This window comes from Elephas maximus, chromosome 11 (genome assembly GCF_024166365.1).
Source record: "Elephas maximus indicus isolate mEleMax1 chromosome 11, mEleMax1 primary haplotype, whole genome shotgun sequence".
Taxonomy (NCBI): domain Eukaryota; kingdom Metazoa; phylum Chordata; class Mammalia; order Proboscidea; family Elephantidae; genus Elephas; species Elephas maximus.
In genome coordinates, this window is record NC_064829.1 from 45,141,639 (window position 1) to 45,159,229 (window position 17,591).

Here is a 17,591-nt window from a genome sequence, read left to right on the forward strand (position 1 = left end):
AAAATAATAACAACCAGTTCCACTCTCTGGAATCAAATAACTCTACCCTAAAGCATAATTTTATTTGATCATTTTGTTTTTCATTTGTCTCCATGTGAGTTTGTGCAGCGACAATGTACCCTGGTAACTCCGAGCTGTGATCCTCTTTTCCCAGTCCCTCACCCTGTGCGCTGTGCCCACCCTGAAAACTGTCTCATGAGATATTTGAGGCCCTAAGTCTCCCTGTGAGGCCTTTGAAGAAAGAACAGCACCCCAGTCACAGCAAGAGGACTCTAGGCTCTATTTTAGCTCCTCTGTTGGCCTCTAGCATCACCCCTCCCATCTCTCAACATACATGCATATTTCTTTTTGCTCTTTTTCCTAAACTTGCCCAACTTGTCTTTTTGATTTCAGAAAAATGCCACTGGATCTCCCAGTATGAAGGATTAGCACAGATTATGGGGAACAGTGTTAATTATCGGTGGAAGGGGGGCTGGCGCCTCGCTCCGATGTGCTCCTGATTTCCCCTGGGCCTTTCTGCCTGGTAATAAGCCTTCTTTAATCTGGCAGGCCCCTTGGTGAAATCAGCACCACGGACAGTGATATTGATTGCTTCTGAGAAACCATCACAGCTGCTCAACCAAATTACCTTTGATGTGTGACCTTTAATGTAATTACTGCAACATCAAAGTATTTCTATAAATTATTAAAGAACTAATACACTCCATCATTTAGCTATTCTATTATATGTAAAATAAACAACCACAAGTTAACGTGAGATCCTGAGCAATCCACACTTGCTACTGAAATTCTCCTAGTCCTGGCCTCTTCCTCTTAAAAATCCTAAGCCTCCCCCTCCCATCTTCTTTCTGTTTCCCCATCTGATTCGTGGCTTTTAGCCACCATGAAACTCCCCAGCAATCTCTCTCAAACTGATGAAGGGCCTCCCATAACAATGCGGTATTTTCTATTCCATTTGGGTGGCTCTAAAACATCTATCACAATTTCGCCCCAAAATGAAGTACAATAAACACTTTATTAATCAGCACAAACCTTTCTCAGAAGCCTTTGATTATCTTACAATATGGCTTTATGCTTCACACATAACATGGGGCGAAGTGAAGCATATTTCTGCCATCTTACTGAGGGCACCCAGAAAGCAATTACTATAATATATGTGCATGTGGCCGCGCCACTGAAAATCCAACTGGGGACCGGCCACCCTGCGGGAGCTGGGGCTCCACACAAAATCCGTGTGGTGTGCGATTTCCATCCGTTTGCATCCTAGGCATGTTATTAAGATGACTCAGTCCCGTGCTTTGCAATCACAAATACCAACATACAATACAAAGGCTGTCCTAATGGAAGGCAGAACCCCTGTAACTCAGCACCGCCCCACCCCAAAACACGCAAAGAAGGATCTTTGATGAAAAGGAAGGCTGCCCCGCCAGGGCTGCATTTTCTCTCTGCCTACCTGGTTAACCTTTCCTGCCGTGGGGCAGAAATGGAAACGTCTGTTTACATGCGCTTTGCTTGGTAAGAATGTAAACATGCGTGTGTGAGCACGGGTGAGCATACATACAGAACACACGTGCCTCCACGCAGTCGACTGTATAAGCTTAAACACGGTATATTTATACGTTCTTTAAATTATGCCCACAAACACGAACATCTTTCCATTTATCTTTAGATACTCAGCCAGCTGTATATCTCCCTCCCCCGCCCCCCTCCCCCATCTCTCCGAACCCACAGGAGAGACCGCGCAGACCCTTGACCCGAAGAACACTTCTTATTTTATGGTGATGAACTAGCCTCGATAATAGCCGTGGCTGATATCACACCCAGTTAGGGGGGCCATAAATAATTCTCTTCTCCCCCTCACAGAAGCTATAAACCAGGGCCGAGGCGCGATAGTTTATCAAAGCCGAGGGCTGGCTCCTTAAATAAACCGCGGTGATCTCACTCGCGGAGGCGGCGCCGAGCCCGGGCTAGGAGGCGCCCCCTCCCGCCCCGGCCCCAGCCCTCGGAAGAGCCCGGGAGCCGCCTGGGTGGCGTTCGGCGGCCGAGCCGCACGCGGCCCCACGGGGCACGCGGACCCGAGTTCCCCGCCCGGGTTGCCCCGGTGGGCTGGGGGCGGCGCAGGGGCCGGGTCGGCGCGCCGGGGAGGGAGGGCAAGGGCTGCGTGTGAGCCTGCGGCTACTGCCAGGTTCGTCCTCCGCCGGGATTCCGTCGGGCTTGGCCCTCGGAATGCCAGGTCGCCGGGCGAGGTCTGGCCGAGGTCTGGCCGAGGTCTGGACGCGCCTCGCCCCTGGCCGTGCGGTCCCGAGCGCAGGCAGGAGTTGGGTGCCGGAGCCACCGTCCCCCGCGGGCCGCATCGCGGCTCGGCCTCCCCAAGTCGCCCCCTGTCGGCGCGTCAGTCGCTCGCGCCCGAGCGGGCGCCACTTACCCCGGGCAGGGTCTTCTGCTCGTGCAGAGCGCTCTGGGCCTTCAGCGCTGACTCACGCTCGCAGTAGGTGAGGAAAGCGCAGCCTGGGGAGGGAAGCAAGCGCGGAGAAGGGTCAATGGGGCGCCCCCTGGGCCGCTTCGCGCCCGCCCGCCCCCGCCCAGCTCTCGGTCCCTCTCCTCACCCTTTCTCTCCTGTGCACTCTACTAGTCGCTTTCCTGCCTCCCGGTTTTCCCGTCTGTCTGTCTGCGTCTCCTCCCTCCCGTTCCTTTTTTGTTGTACTCCCTCCTCGCAGCCTCACCCTGCATCTTCCCCCCACTACACCCCCTTCTCCCCGTGGGGCTCTCCCTGTTCCTGTGCCCCGGTGACTCAGGCGGCTCTGCTCTCTCCCTTTCGCCTTCCTTCCCTCTGGGTGGTGTTTCTGTTTCAGCTCCAGCCCCCATAACTCCCAGAAGGGGCAGTCCCCACCATCCCCAAGACCTCTAGCCACACTTGACGGTGAACTCTTGTCCTAGCCCCTTAGGAGTGCCGGCGGCTGCTCCATCATGAATGATGGAGGGACCCTCTCGGCCTTCCAAATAAAGGCACCATCTGTAAGGAGGACCCCAGACCAGGCTGTCCTGAGAAAAGGAATGGGGCTGTCCACGTGTCTCCTGTCCCAGCCCCTGTTGTCATATGGGCAGTGATGGTCTTCACACCCTTGCCCATCAGAAGGCACAATGCTGGACCTGGAGCACATCTAATTCCCTAGGGGACCCAGGCAGATCACATACCCCCTCAGCCTTGGTTTCCTTAGCTGTAAACTGAGGGATCGCCAAGGTCCAGCTCTCCCACAGACAGATGCTGGCAGTGCCATGCCATTGCCTCCTCACCAGGGAGTTTGGCTTTTCACAGAGCAATAGCCTACTCAAGGAGTGACTTAATGCTCGCCCTTTAGGCACAGTGACAAGAATGTTTGGTGATGGGAAAGTCTTCCTCAGAGATCCCTCAAACTGCCCAGTGTTGGGGGTCCCTTCCTCTGTTTGTAGGAAGGAAGATGGGCCTGGCTTGGGAGGCCTGCAAGGCCTGGGCTATGGGGAAAGTCAAAAAGTTCACTTTGGCCAATAGCAGGCTTGAGTCTGAGTTGCCTCAGACTTTCCAAGGCCACCCATGGCCCCAGGGAAGACACTGCAGAGTAGCCATCCACCCCTCTCTTGGACTCTTTCTCATTGTCTTTTCTGAACCTCCCCAATAACCTGTATTCATCACTGCCCCCATTCCTTTGCCTTCACAGTTTCCTTGGCTGGTAGGCCTTCTCTCCCTATTTCCACATCTCCTGGTCCCATCCATCTTTCAAGAATCTAATCAAGTCCTACCTACTCCAGGCAGCCCTCCTTTACTGGTTTAGTCCATATCACACCAACTTGCTTTCTTGACTGCCCACAGATGGCCGTGTGGTCATTATCATGGCCATTTATCAAATATTTCCTGAGTGCCCACTGTAAGCCAGGCTCTGTGCCAGGCCACAGTATGGCAGCAGGGGCTCAGTCCCCTTCTCTCATGGTGGTACCAGTCTGGTGCTTGCTACAGCCCTTGTCACCAGACTTGCATTGGTCTTTTGTCTGGGCACCGAGTGCTTCCAGATTCCTCTGCAGTTCCTGACCCCTCCATCACCCAGCTTAATGAAAACTCCCTTCCTCCTCTTCCAATGTAGAAATTGGCCCTGCCTCCCTTCCCCTTCTGGCTTCAGAAAGGAGACGGGAAGGAAATGGGAAGAAGGAAGCAGAAACAGAAGCTTTGGAGACAGAAACTCTCACCTGTCAGCTCTCTCTCTGCCTTTCCCCACCTCCATTGGGCGAAACTGTGAGTGCCTCTCTCCCACTCCATCTCATTCATTCTCTCCAGACTCCACATTACCCCTCCCTTCTTCCTCCCCCCTCCTCCCTTCTCCTTCCTGGTCACTGGCAGATGGTTATTGATGGAGACATCGAGGACTGAAATGAATAGCGGTCAGAGGCCCCCGTGACGTTGTCCCTCGTGCTGCCGCCTACCTCTCCCGGGGGCATCTTTCCTCCCATCCCCTCCCTGGCCTTGTCCTCTGCCTGTGTCTGCCTGCAGTCAGAGGTGGCCACTGCCTTGGCTGCGTGCAGGCAGGCTGGCTAGGGACAAGGTCAGGGGTAGGTTTGATGGGGGAGGGGATGGGAGGAGGGGGAGGAGGAGAAGGAAATGACCATATTGTTTCCATGGCCCTGGATAACAAAGAAAGGATTTTAGAGAAAAAAGAATGCTACTTTTGTCTAGCTTCCAGGAATTTCTGCCACAGTTTTTTGAGAGATCTCAAAACTTGGTTGTAAACCAGAATCGTTTGATGGCCACCCCCCCGACACCCTGTGTGACCTACCCCTGCCATCCCCATCACCTGAGCTATCTCCTTCCATCCCTTCCCTTCTCACTTACTGGTCTGCTTCCTCTTTCTCAAAGCCCACCAGGCATGCTTTGTTTTAGGGTCTTTGCATGGGTTGTTCCCTCTGCCCAGAATGCTCTGCCCTTATTTAATACACCCCATTTGCCCCATCCCACACACATACATACTCTCTGACTCTTTGTCCTACTTGTTTTTCTGTCTGCCGCTTATTCCCCTCTGACACATTATATATTTGTTTATTGATGGTCCATCTCCCCATGTTCAGATGAGGCCAGGAACTTGGTTTTGTTCTGTTTCTGCTGGGTCCCCAGTGCCCAGAACAGTGGCAGAAGCTTAATAAACATTTGTTGGGATCATTCAATCCCTGAACATCCTTGATTATTTGAGGGGATCAGAAGGGAGTTGCTCAGAGGCTGCTGGGAGCTGACCAAGGCCCCATGGACACTGCAGCATGCTGGGCTCCCTTGGCAGTGGTAGAGGCAGAGGTTGGCTGCAAGAGCTGATAGGTGGGCAAGTGCTGAGGGGGCTCTTGTCCCAAAGGCTTCCTCAAGCTGGTTCTTCTAGTGCCTGAGCAGGCTATTAGTCATTCCCTTGAGTCTGGAGGGCTTTCTCCCCCAAGTCCATCATCCCCTGAAAAGGGTGATGCCAACTCCAGACAGGGAGCTTGGCTCAGGTGAGCCCTTTACCAACCACAGGTTGCTTACTGATTCATCTTTCTAAACCTCAGTTTTCTCACCTATAAAACAGGGACAGTAGTACTCACCTCAGAGGCTGTGGGTGCCCTACTAACCGCTGAGCATTAAAAACCTCTGCAGAGTTCGTAAAGGTCAGAGTGCAATGTAAATTTAAATCCACTCTTGCCTGCCTTCCCTCGGTCAGCTCCTCTCTGTGAGGACAGACAGGCCTTATACAGACTAGGGCATGCCCACCGCCAGCCTTTCTCCAACAATCCCTTCAGCTGATCTGATGCAATGTCGGACATTCCACCATGAGAGCTCAGCCCACTAACTTAAGGCATTTTGAAAAAGGCAAATACACATAAGCAGTTACTACCTGCTGACTCCAGGGTGCAGGTGAGAAGCCCTGCTCCCTTCATTGCTGAGGGCAGAGCCCTGGGGGTGGGGGGGGGGGAGCAGGGGAGGGGTTGGCAACTTCAGAAGGAGGGTGCTGCAGGGCTCCCTGGGGTGAAGGCTGAGGTGGGGCTCAGGGCCGCCAGGGGAGAGAGGGTGCCCAAGCTACACCCGTAAGTCACTCACTGGTCTCTCATGATGGTACCCATGGAACCCCCACCCTGAAAGACTAGATTTTACTTACTTCCTGTTGCTCGTTGCTGCTCCTCACAGGAATTGAGAGGGCTGTGAGCTGTGAGGGTCATGCAGAGGGTAAAATGGGCAGTGTCAGCCTCAGCCCAAACCAAAACAAAACCATTGCCATTGAGTCAATTCCGAGTGATGGTGACCCTACAGGAAAGAGTAGAACTGCCCCATAGAGTTTCCAAGGAGCGCCTGGTGGATTCAAACCGCCGACCTTTTGGTTAGCAGCCACAGCTCTTAACTACTATCCATCAGGGTTTCCAAGCCTCAGCCCAGTAGTCACTAAATCTGCCAAGCTCACCCTTCCTCTGACACACTGAGGTGTCCCCAGAGACACATCTGGGGAAGCCCTCCCTGTCAGGGCTATGCCTCCACGGTAACCCTAGAAGATGTGTGTGTTTGCAGGTGTGTGAATATGTGTCTGTGCCCATGGGAGTTCATATGGTCTGCATGTGCATGCCTGTGTGTCTGGGAACAGGGATCTGTCTTTGTGCCTAGATCGTGGGCCATGCATGTATGCTGGGGTGTGTGTGCATGCATCTGTATGAGAATTCTAAGTCATGTATACAGTCCCACACAGAGGAGAAAGCCCGTAAGAACAACAGAAAAAGACTTGTGCAATAGAAATGCCTGGGCACACAGGCAACAGGGAGATGGGTGATATCGTGCCACCTGTGCTAGGCTGTCCTTGAGATAAGGCAAAGTTGGTGACACCTTACACGGCAGCAGATGGACCCACTCACCTACTACCATTGAGTCGATTCTGACTCATAGTGACTCCATAGGGTTTCTGAGGCAGTAAATCTCTGTGGAGGCAGACTGCCACATCTTTCTCCTGCGGAGCCACTGGTGGCTTCTAACTGCTGACCTTTTGGTTAGCTGTCGATCGCTTTAACCACTGTGCCACCGGGGCTCCTTCGCAAATGGACATGGAGTAGTAATTATAACAATAATAATGAACACGTACCCCTTGCTCACTGTCTGCCAGATACTGTCCTAAAAGCTCATAATACATGAGCCCATTTGATCTTTGCAGCCACCCTGTGATGTAGGTACTACCATTGTCACCATTTTACAAATAGAGAAACTGAGGCAAGTTCAGGGACTTGCCCAAAGTTACAGGGTAGTAAGTGGTAGAGCCAGGATTCGAACTTAGGCCATCTGATCCCAGATCCCTTCTTCCAGACAGGAGACCATGGGCAAGATTCACCACCTTGCTCAAGTCTGATTTCTCCCCACACTTCCCAAAAAACCTGTTGTGAAGCTCTAAAGTCTAATGTTTTAAAATACAGTTAATAAACACATGTATCATGTTTATGTATCATGTAGACAGAGCACATTCAGTTTGATAGGTTAGTGATTATTTTAATGGCGAATGCCTTTGCCTCCTCCAGGAGCTCCCTGACAGGAGGAATCTGGGGGCAGCGGCAGAACATGGGGCACTGGTTAGTGGTCAGGTCATGTGGGGTGTGAGCACAGGGTGGGTGAGGTCAGAGGTCCCAAGAATCACTGCGTCCTTTCCAACAACCCTGGCAGCCCAGGGTGGAGATGTACTCTCTCTGGAGATTGGTTATTTCTTCATTTTAAGAAGTACAGAGAGTCCCCAGGGTTGCAAGTGAGATCCATTCCTGTGTCTTTAAGTTGAATTGCTAGGTAGGTTAGCACAGGGGCCTATGGTTCTTATTCAGTCTTACTTTAGTGCAAGAAAAGGCTTGAAGCTTTTTCAGTGATTTAAAAGCTGCACATGCAGCAAGAGAAGGTGATTGTGATGAAGAATTTGTTGCAAGCAGGGGTTGGTTCAAACCTTTGAGAGTGAGGCAAATTTATATAACATTAAAGGGCGAGTACGAGTCATCAGTAAGTTGGAAGTTCGTAAGCCAGGGACTTACTATACATGCCTCTGATCTGAATGGAGAAGATAGTTATTCATGCCAGTCCAGAAATAAGGAACAAACTTTCTAACCCATTGGTCTGTGCCAAGACCGTCTGGCAGACACACAAGAGAGGACACTGGGACAGCCACAGCTTCTAGCCTGAGGCTCCTTCTTCTCTCCATTAGAAAGATCCCAGTCTGTTGACAGAGCCAGCACTGGGGTCTTGGTCTGCAGCCTTGCGGGGAGAAGACTGATGGTCCTTGGTTCTGGTGGGACCTCCCCCAGTGGTGGTTTCCTCAGGAGTGTCTCACCTCGACCTCCTGAGCCACAGAAGCTTGACAATGTGAAGATTTCTCAAGTCGTCTTCAGAGATAAGAGGTTGCAGAAACAAAAACTGCAGTGAGAGTGTGGAAGAATATAGGCTCCCCATTCTGGGTAGGGTCACCAAAATGCCTTTCTACCACCTAGCCGCTGAGCCTGACGTTTCACCGCCGGGCAGCCACCCCTCTGAGGAAGGCTTAATCCCCTGAGCAAACTCTAATCCAGTGAGGAGCAGCAATACTGGAAATCCCATCAGCCATTGGTGGGAAATGAGTCTACTGGAGCTTCCTTGGCTGGAGATTAGAGCTCTGAGTGTCTGAAGGAAGTTTTGATGGGGATGGGCTGGGAGGAGACATTTGGAGACTGTCTTGGGATGGTGGGCGCATGTAGAATTGCGATTCTGGGGGCAGAGTGAATATGGGTGGGGTTGAAACAGGAAGACCAGATTGGGGAGGGGGGTTGTGAGGGCTAGCAATCATGGTTTCCTTGTTGCTTTCAAGGGTGGCCCTGGCTCTGTGTGTGTGTGCACGCATAAGCATACATGCACCTCAACTAGGTGGATAATGGGAAGCCCTGAGGGGAGGGACTATGTTGTTCCCTTCCTTCTTTGGGGACCCATAATGTTCTGCATACAGAAGATGCTCAATACATGCTTGATCACCAAAGACTCTAGGAACAGAAATGTGGAACGTTCATCCATCATCTGGGTATCCCTCTGGGGTGTTTTGTTCCCTACTGGGCACTGCGCCAGACAGGTGCACACCTCCAGCTTTCTCCTAAGGGAACTCAGTCTAGTTGGGAATGAGGTTCTCTCAGGGAACAGCAGCACAGCAGTACAACACAGTGTGGAGAAAAGGCTAGAATAGGGCTCTGAACCTGAAGGCTTGAGGAAGCCTGAAAAGTGAGAATTCTTTGTGGGGATGGGGCTGGTGGTGCAGAAATGTCTCTCTTCCTTCAGGCCAAGCAGTTCCCTTCTAAGACCTGGCCCCACAGGTATACTCATACTTGTGCTCACAGAGAAGAGAACCAGAATCCACTGTGGCTGTTTCTAAAAGTAAAAACCTGAAAATCGTTTAAATGTTTTTTAGTGCAGGAATGGAAAAAAAAAAAAAAAACCTATGGAATATTCTACAGCAGTTAAAAAGGGTGAAATGGTCCTAAATGTACCAACATGGAAAGGCACTGACAGATGGGAAAAGCAAGGTGTGATGTAATATATGCCATGTATATTCAATAAAAGCATACTTGACTAGTTGTCTAAATATCCATACATGTATTTACATGCATAGAACAACAGCTGAAAGGAGTCATACCAGGCTGAAAACAGGGGTCATGTGTGTACGTGTGTGTGTGTGAGAGAGAGAGATACCAAGAGACAGAGAGAGAAAGAAAGAGTGTCTTGGATAACTTACACTTTTTTTGTTTGGTTTGACACATTTAGAATCAGGATGTATTCACATACCACTTGCATAATTAAGTATAAAGAAAAAAATCTGCTAAAAGAAGAGATGGACTGAAAAGGGGGTGGGTGAGAATGGGGGAGCCAGAAAGGAAATAGGACCCACAGGCTGTTTTGAGGAAACAGACAAAGATCCATGGGCATCAGCTTCCTGGCAAATTCTTCATGAGGGAAATTATCATTGGTGGGTCTGCTATGCCCCTTCCTCCAGCTTCCTCTGAGCTGGGTGGTATCAGCACTGGGAGTTGGAACTGGTTCTCTCTGCCCAGCAAGCTGTAAATAGCATTTGGTTTTAGTTCTATTGCCCTGAGCTCTGGAGGTTGGTGTTTGCGGGTAGAATCCATAATGGAGCAGACAGACTGCCCTTCTTCATCCTCTAGTCTCCTTGGGCCCCTTCCAGCTGGGTTACAGTGGTGGTAGGATCTGAGGTGAGAAGCTACAGAAGTGAATTGGAACCCTCTGGAGGAGATGATGGACTCACCCCTAAGCTCTGCCTGTTCTTCCCAGCAGTCCAGCGCCACCTCATTACCTGAGCTACCCACTCCTCAAGGGTCAGCCTTTCTATCCTACCACTGCCTGGAAATGACAGAATAGAACTGCAGCCTGTTGGAGTACGTACAGCCTTGGGAACTCTTCTGAGGTGGGACGGGGGGGACAGAAATGACACAACTTGAGACAAGTCGCAGCACAGAGCTGCCCTCAGCAGCTGAAAGCTTGGGCTCCTGCAGCGTTGTCCATCTGGTGAGGTGGACCTCAGTGCCCACCTGCTCTGGCCCACACTGACCTGCTCTCCTCCAACACTTAGAATTCTACCATGTCCACAGAACACTTCAGCCTGTACTCACATTTCCTTATACTGCCATTTAGCCTTCTCTTACTTCCAATGCCGTTCTTATCTACTTGTTGCTTCTATGTATCAGTTTCGTGCCTTGCGTGTCTGGAGAGACAGTCAACTCCTTGTGAGTGATGGCAATGTCTTCTCCATCCACAGCGCTATGTGGATGGCTGAGCTCCCAGCCCAGGTGTCCGAGGGCTAGGAGACCAGGAGAACCTTTGAAGGTAGGAGGAGGCGGTCCACGATGGGTCGTTGAAGAGAGGGAGGGAAGAAATGGGGGCAGAGAAGGGAAGGAAGGGGGGGCAGGGGTATGATCAGGAGAAGCTAGGTCAGAGTCAATGGGGACAGTCAGGCAGAGTGGGAGGTGGGAGGGTATTGCCAGGCTCAGTGAAGGTGGAGAAGGCAGACACTCTTCTTCACAAGGGAAGTTTGTGGATGATGGTGAAGGGGCATGGCTGATTTTCCTGAAGGTAGGTGGGTGCCCTCTCTCACGTGGGGGAAAAACACTGCGTAGCAGAATTAATTGCACAGAGATGGCAGTAATTTACAAAGCTCCCGTGTACGGGGATAAAAGGCCCTTGTCATTGTGAAGTGAAGGAAGTACAATTTCCTGCCCAACTCTGCGCAGGGCTGAAGCCTGGGGTGTAATCATCACGGAAGGGAAGGCTCCCATGTGCTGCCTCCTCCTACCTGGCTTGGTCTGGGCTTCCTGCTAATTGAATTACAGAATTAGCCAGGGGAAGGTGGCCCGAGAAAAAGAAGATATGGAATTCAATAAAACATCAGGTCCTTTAGGCCCTGGACTCAGCTAGCCTTGAGGAGGTGGGAGAAAGCTGGGGTGTGGGAGTGGGTTGGAGGAGGCAAGGGAGCAGGAGTCTGACCAGCTAGACCGACGGCAGAGGAGGGAGCTCTTGTTCAGTATGAATGTCTTGGGGAGATCAGGAAGGTCCCTCTGCCTAAAATCTCTACCCTTCGACCCACCAAGGCCCCCAAACCCCACCATGAGAACCTTGTTCCTCAGCAGTTCTCAGCTCAGACCACACAGGAGAATAACCTGGAGGAGGAGGCGTGGGCCCTGAGACAGAGAAATGGAACCAGAACCTCTGGAGCAGACAGAGAGAGGGAGGGAGGGAGGGGACAGGGAAGTCTACCAAGTTCCCTGGAGAGAGGGTTCCTCTCTCCCACGCAGCCTCTGTCCCCATGGTCTGGGGGGTGAGGGTGGCCTCCCTGGTGCCTTCTGGAGCACAAATTCCCTGCCCCACGTGGGGATTACAGAGCTGCAGATCAGGTCTTCACTGCCTCGCTCTTCCTCTGGGATGTCCTTTCCCCTGTGACTGCCCCATGTCTGCACATCCTTCTCGACCCATTGCTTGGGTCCCACTCCCAAGTGAAGTCCTGACCACCAGCCTTGGCCACAGCTGTCTCTCCTTCTGTGGATTCCTAGGTGGCCTTGCCCTTGACCACCGCCTAGCCTGCCTTTGGGTGAGCCTCGTCTCCCCATCTTGACCGGAAGCTCCTTGGGGCTCAGGAGTGCCTTGTATGAGGCAGGAGACAGAAACAGTGGGCTGTACCCTACTCCTCTGTTCTTGTCTCCGTGTGCCCAGCCACTGAGTGACCCTTCCTGCCATGTCCCTGGGCTATTTCCTGGCCCATCTCAGCCCTCCAGTCCTTTCCACCTGGACCTTACTCCCTCTTTCCTCTCTGCTCCCCGTGAGTATTCCCTGCTGGTATTTCAACAGTTCCAGGAGTTTTCTCTCCTCCGTTGGAGAGGGACAGTGATCTCCCATCTACAGACTACAACTCGGCTTCCTCTTACTTCTCCACCTGCAATGGGGCAGACTCAAGCCTAAGAACATCATCCTCCCCACTGCTGCCTGCTGTCATGCCTACGTCCTTTAGAGCTCACACATCCTTCTACGAGCGGCTAAGCCTCACCTCCTCCAGGAAGCCTTCCCTGACTATACCAACCCTAACACCTCACATAAAAAAAAAGCCCTCAGCTATTGTCCCTCTCATTTGGCAGTTAGAATATACTTCATTGTCTACCTCACATTTATGTGTGTTTGCCCACAGTGGAAATATTCTATTATAGGAGTTGCTAACTCCAGGCGCCCCTTCTCCTCCTGGTGACGGATATCATGGAATGCAGTGATTGCTAAACTCCACTCTGCCTTTGGCTGGGTGACAGGGAGTAGAAAGGTCGAGGAGAAATGCATAGCTGCAGGGCAAGTGGGGTGCATGGGGAGGTGGGGCGTGAGGTCTGGGGAAGTCACTACATTGGCTCAGGCCCCTGGTGGCAGGAGCCATCTGTCTTCCTACAAGGGGGCAGCCTAAGGGGGTAGGAGTATGGGGGTCTGTGGGGTGGGGGAGTGAGAGGGGGAAGATGGATGGTACCATAAGCCTGTGAATCAGGGGCAGCTGGCTGCTGTCCTCTTTTCAGCCTTTCCAAGTGCTGAAACCCCGCCATTCTTCTCCTGGGCTCAGCACTGCCCTCCTGAGTGTCCTCTCTTTACATCAGAAACACCAGAGGAGAACATGGACCCTTCAAAGGGCGTGAATGACTTTCCGCAGAGGTTAACCCAGTTAGTTGTATGATATGAGAGAGGGAAGCGGCTCACAGTGACTACATAAGTATGTCCCTTCCTCCTCTCAACCCTTCCTGCCCTCTGCATCCACATGACAGAGATGGGCACAAAGCTGTTTTCCGTGACCAGGGCCAGCCTTCTCTTTCTCCCTTTTGTTGGGCACCGGACAGGGCCCAGCAAAATTTAGGTGGAAGGACCTCATTGGCTCCGGACCAGGAGCCATGGACTTGAGAGAGTTAAAGGATGCTGGTCTCTTGCCAAGTGTCTCTCCCTACCAGCTGCCCTTGCCTAAGCCCTAACATTGGAGAATTACATGTCTGGTGCTGGCTGCTCTGACTTTAGAGCTCTGTGAAAAAGGACACAAAGTGGACATGACATATTGATGGTCTCTCCCTTTCTCCAGCTCATGAGGCTCAGGGAGGTGGGGACTGCCGGGGAGGTGGCAGCCTTTCTAATGTTGAGTCCACTGGAGAGGTCAAACCTGCTCTGCTCATACCTGCTGGGGCTGGTACCCATGCCAGGGGGCTGTTGCTGTGCGCTTCTCTGAGTCATTGGCTCCCACTGGTCCCCATTATAGCATGAAGGTGGTCCCTGCTGTTGTCAGAGTGTGTCATGCCTATGATCATTCTTATACCTCAGAGTAGGCAAGGCAGGTGTTATCAGCATTTCACAGCTCAGATGCTTGAGACTGGGAGAGGCTGGGTGGCTCGGCCACCGTGGTAGTTGGAGACCCGAGGTCTCCTGATAGCTGGTTGTGAGATCAGCTCCTGCTGCCCCCTCTAGCTTTGCCCAGGCCCACAGAGGTGGCTCTGGGCAGTGTCTGCGGGCAGTGTGAGTGCTGGCCTTCCTCAGGGAGACACTGGGGTCCCTGGTCGGGAGATGTCCTCCCTCCACATCCTGCTCCAAGGCCTTCAGTTGGGGTAAGGGACTCTGGGATGACCTCACACTCTTCCTGCAAGGAGCGAAGTGGAGGCGGTTGGGGCAGAATCTGACTGGCTGCATGCACCCTGACCCCCTCTCACACAGGTGACCTCTAAATGCCAAGGCAGCACGCTGTGGACTCCCCTGCAGAGGTCTCTATCCAAGCAGCAAGGTTGGATTTTAAATGCATTCAGGGCATTTGCTATTCATATGAATGCCAGGATAAATTCTTTGCTAGAGCAGAGAACCTGAACTGTGTCCCTTTCTAATTAACTGGGTCAGGGCATTTAGATCTTTCTGTTTTGAAGCAGCCACTGCTCAGTAAGCTCTTCCCTGGGAGGGTCTCTCAGAGGCCTCGTTGGTGACCAAGCCCATCCCAAACCCCATGAGATGGCCATCAGGCAGGGCCTCTGAGGACAGATTGGCGCACCTCAGCTGGTCTGGGAAGGGAAACTGCCTCCCTCCTCCCAGGCAGCTTCCCAGCCTTTGTGATGCTCAGCCTTGCTCCTGCCAGGGATTTCCTCTCCCTCTTCACCACTGTCTGGCTCTAACTTCACAGCCTGGCTGGCTGACTCTGGCCACACTGCTCATGCCCCCAGTCTGATGTGTTCAGCTCTTCCAGTTCACTGGGTCCTGTGGTGCAGCGTGAGCCTCCAAGGGCAGCCATCGAGTGTGGGTCTTACCCCACAGAGGGCGCTCAGAAAATGCTTATTGACTTGCACAGAATTCCCCGTACTGAAGCTTTACATGGCAGGTGGACTGGCTAATGGAAGTGGGGGTCCTTTTCATGGGATCTCTTGGGATTGGTCTTTGGGCTGGTTTCGAAGCTCCCCCCAGCCTGAAACTCTCCCCGGCACATCCACAGATGGCTTACTGGAGGGCCTGGCTGCCAAGGCCTCAGACACAATTTCTCTGCCCCATGATGTCACTGTAGGCTGGGAGTATGTCCTCTCTCACTCCTTTCTCCCAAGGAGGAGGCAGTGGCACCATGAAAGGAGAGGCCACACCATCAAGACAGTGAACTTACGAGAAGTCCTTTGTGGCTTCTTAGGGCTGACTTCTATCTCAGTCCCACTGCTGACCACCCTTCCCCCAACACCGCTGACATATCACCACAGGGCCTTTGCTTATGCCCAGCCCCCCCCGCCCGCCACATGCCTTACCTGCCCCAGGTCCTCCTCCAGATCCTCCCACCCTTTGAGCCCAGTTCAAGCAAAACTTCCTCCAAGTAACACCCGCTTCTCTACTCCCCTAGCCTCTGCACCAGCTTCTCAGCCTTCCCTGATTCTCCTTTGAGCAAACCTTCCACATTCAAGTGTCTGAGACACTCAAGAGAGTGCTTGGCTGAGCAGAGACCTCGGTTGTTCAGTCTGTAGAATCATGGCTTTCCAACTAGGCTGACCCCAGTCTGTGAGGCTGTACCTCTTCTCCCCATTCCCTACCAAGCCCCAGGATAGGGGTTTCACAAGAGTGGTCGAGCTGATTAGAATCAGGGGGGATCCCGCTGCCCTGGTCAGGCCCCTTTGTTTGCAGTGAGGCTGGGGCTGCCAGGTGAGGTGAATTAATCTTGCCTCACTCCTCTGGCTCCTTCCAAACAGGCCCTAATTCACTTAAAGAACAACAACAACAACAAAAAAAATAGAAGCACACCAACCAAGAAATTCCAACCTTAGCATCCAACAGAGGCTATTTGGAAAAGACCAATAGCCAAGAGACCCATGTTATAGGATCAATGTTTGGAAAATGTGATTTTCTTTTTAAAAGCAGAAAAACAATCTCACACAGTCTTGGCAGACTGTGGCCCAGCTCTTGGTGGAGGGCATCTTTCCCACCTGATCTTTGCCATTTCAGCCACTCTTCTGGCTGGGCTCTGGGCTTCACCCAACATCAATACAATAGGTGCAATCACAAGCATTTAGCAATATTTAACGTAAGGGCAGCTGCAAAGAAGGAGTCAGCAAATGTGCCTGGGAGACAGCCTCTGTGAGTTATTTCCTCAGACCCTCTGAGCCTAGTGGAGCTATTATTCACACCGTTCAGAGGGGAGGCGGCCCTGGCTTTCAGTTTAGGATCAGCTGGCTCCAACCTGGGAAGGGCAAGAGCCCCTGGAAGTCATCCTTTATCTATTGGTGATCAACTGGGAGTGCCTGAAGGTGAGAGAGAGGCAGTTGGCAAATCTCAAGGGAACAGACTTGGGGGTGAGGACAGGGCCCAGCATTCAGCTCTATGTCTTCTCTTCTCAGAAACCCACCCACATGCCAGCAGAGTTCCCCAAGAAACAGGATTGAACCAACTAATCGACTGACTGGTACACAACACCCAACAAACTATGTGACTGGGGTTGAGGGCTGTGTCATCTGGGGATGAAGTGAAAAGATACATTCATTCATTCACTTCATAACCATTTATTGATAGCCCATAATCTGCCAGATGAAAAAAACTTACCCCCTGGCTTGAAGGGGAAACCTGGCGGTATAGTGGTTAAGAGCTATGGCTGCTAACCAAAAGGTCAGCAGTTTGGACCTACCAGGAGCTCCTTGGAAACCTTATGGGGCAGTTCTACCCTGTCCTATAGGGTCGCCATGATTTGGAATTGACTTGAAGGCAACGAGTTTGTTTTTTTTTTTTTTTTGGCTTGAAGGAGAGCCTGGGAAAACGTACTAGGCCAGGTGATAAGTATGCAAAAAGCATACCTACCAAGCTGAGGCTTGCGCAGGGCCTATCGATGATACAGATGAGAACCATACTCACTGATTATTGGTTTTATGTTGGGCATTATTTTAATAAGTGCTTTCCACCTGTTAATCATTTAGTGCGCCCATTCTACAAAGTAGTACTATTAACATCCCCGTTTATAGGTGAGAAAACTGAACACTGGAAGATTAAAGACTTGTCTAAGGTCACGTGGCCAGGCCCATGGTAGAGCAGGGACAGGAGCTCTGCTGCCTGGAGGAGGAGGCTACCCATGTCTGTCTGGGGGAAGGACTCCTTGCAGGGCCAGATGTGCTGCCTCTAGGGAAGGAAGGGGTGGGAAAAGGGCTCTGCTAGTGCCAAGGCACAGGGTGAGGGGCAGCAGGGTGAGGTGGGGTGGGGTGGGGGATGGTGTTTGAGCAGTTTAGAAGGGTGGGAGGCAGTCAAAGTGGGAGAGGGGGAGGAATGGATCCAACAGCAACATGCCCTTCAGGTCACCTCCAGGCAACCTTTCTCAGCATCTTTCCTTGGTTTTCTCGAGTATCTCCTTCCCTCCCCTTTCCTCCACTTCCCTCTTCCTTCCTCTTTCCTTCTCCTTCTTCCCCCCCTCCTTTTCTCCCTTTCTTTTTTTTTCTCCCTGGCTCGCCCTTCCTTTCTTGCTTCCTTCTTCCTCCCCTCATCCCTCCCTTCTTTCCTTCTTTTTCTCTCTCACTTTTTCTTTCCCTCCTTTTTTCCCCTCTCTTTCCTTTGCTTTATGACTGGAACT

The 17,591-nt window shown here is 52.0% G+C and overlaps 1 protein-coding gene across 8 annotated transcripts in view; it reads right to left on the bottom strand.

Annotated features, from left to right (window-relative positions):
- CELF4 (CUGBP Elav-like family member 4) overlaps positions 1 to 17,591 on the bottom strand; it is a 349,011-nt gene that overhangs the window by 260,614 nt on the left and 70,806 nt on the right. For all 8 annotated transcript variants that reach the window (XM_049901405.1, XM_049901404.1, XM_049901402.1 and 5 more), the window contains exon 2: positions 2,426 to 2,508. In XM_049901405.1, coding sequence (XP_049757362.1) covers positions 2,426 to 2,508 — 83 coding nt within the window. The remainder of the gene's footprint in view (positions 1 to 2,425; positions 2,509 to 17,591) is intronic.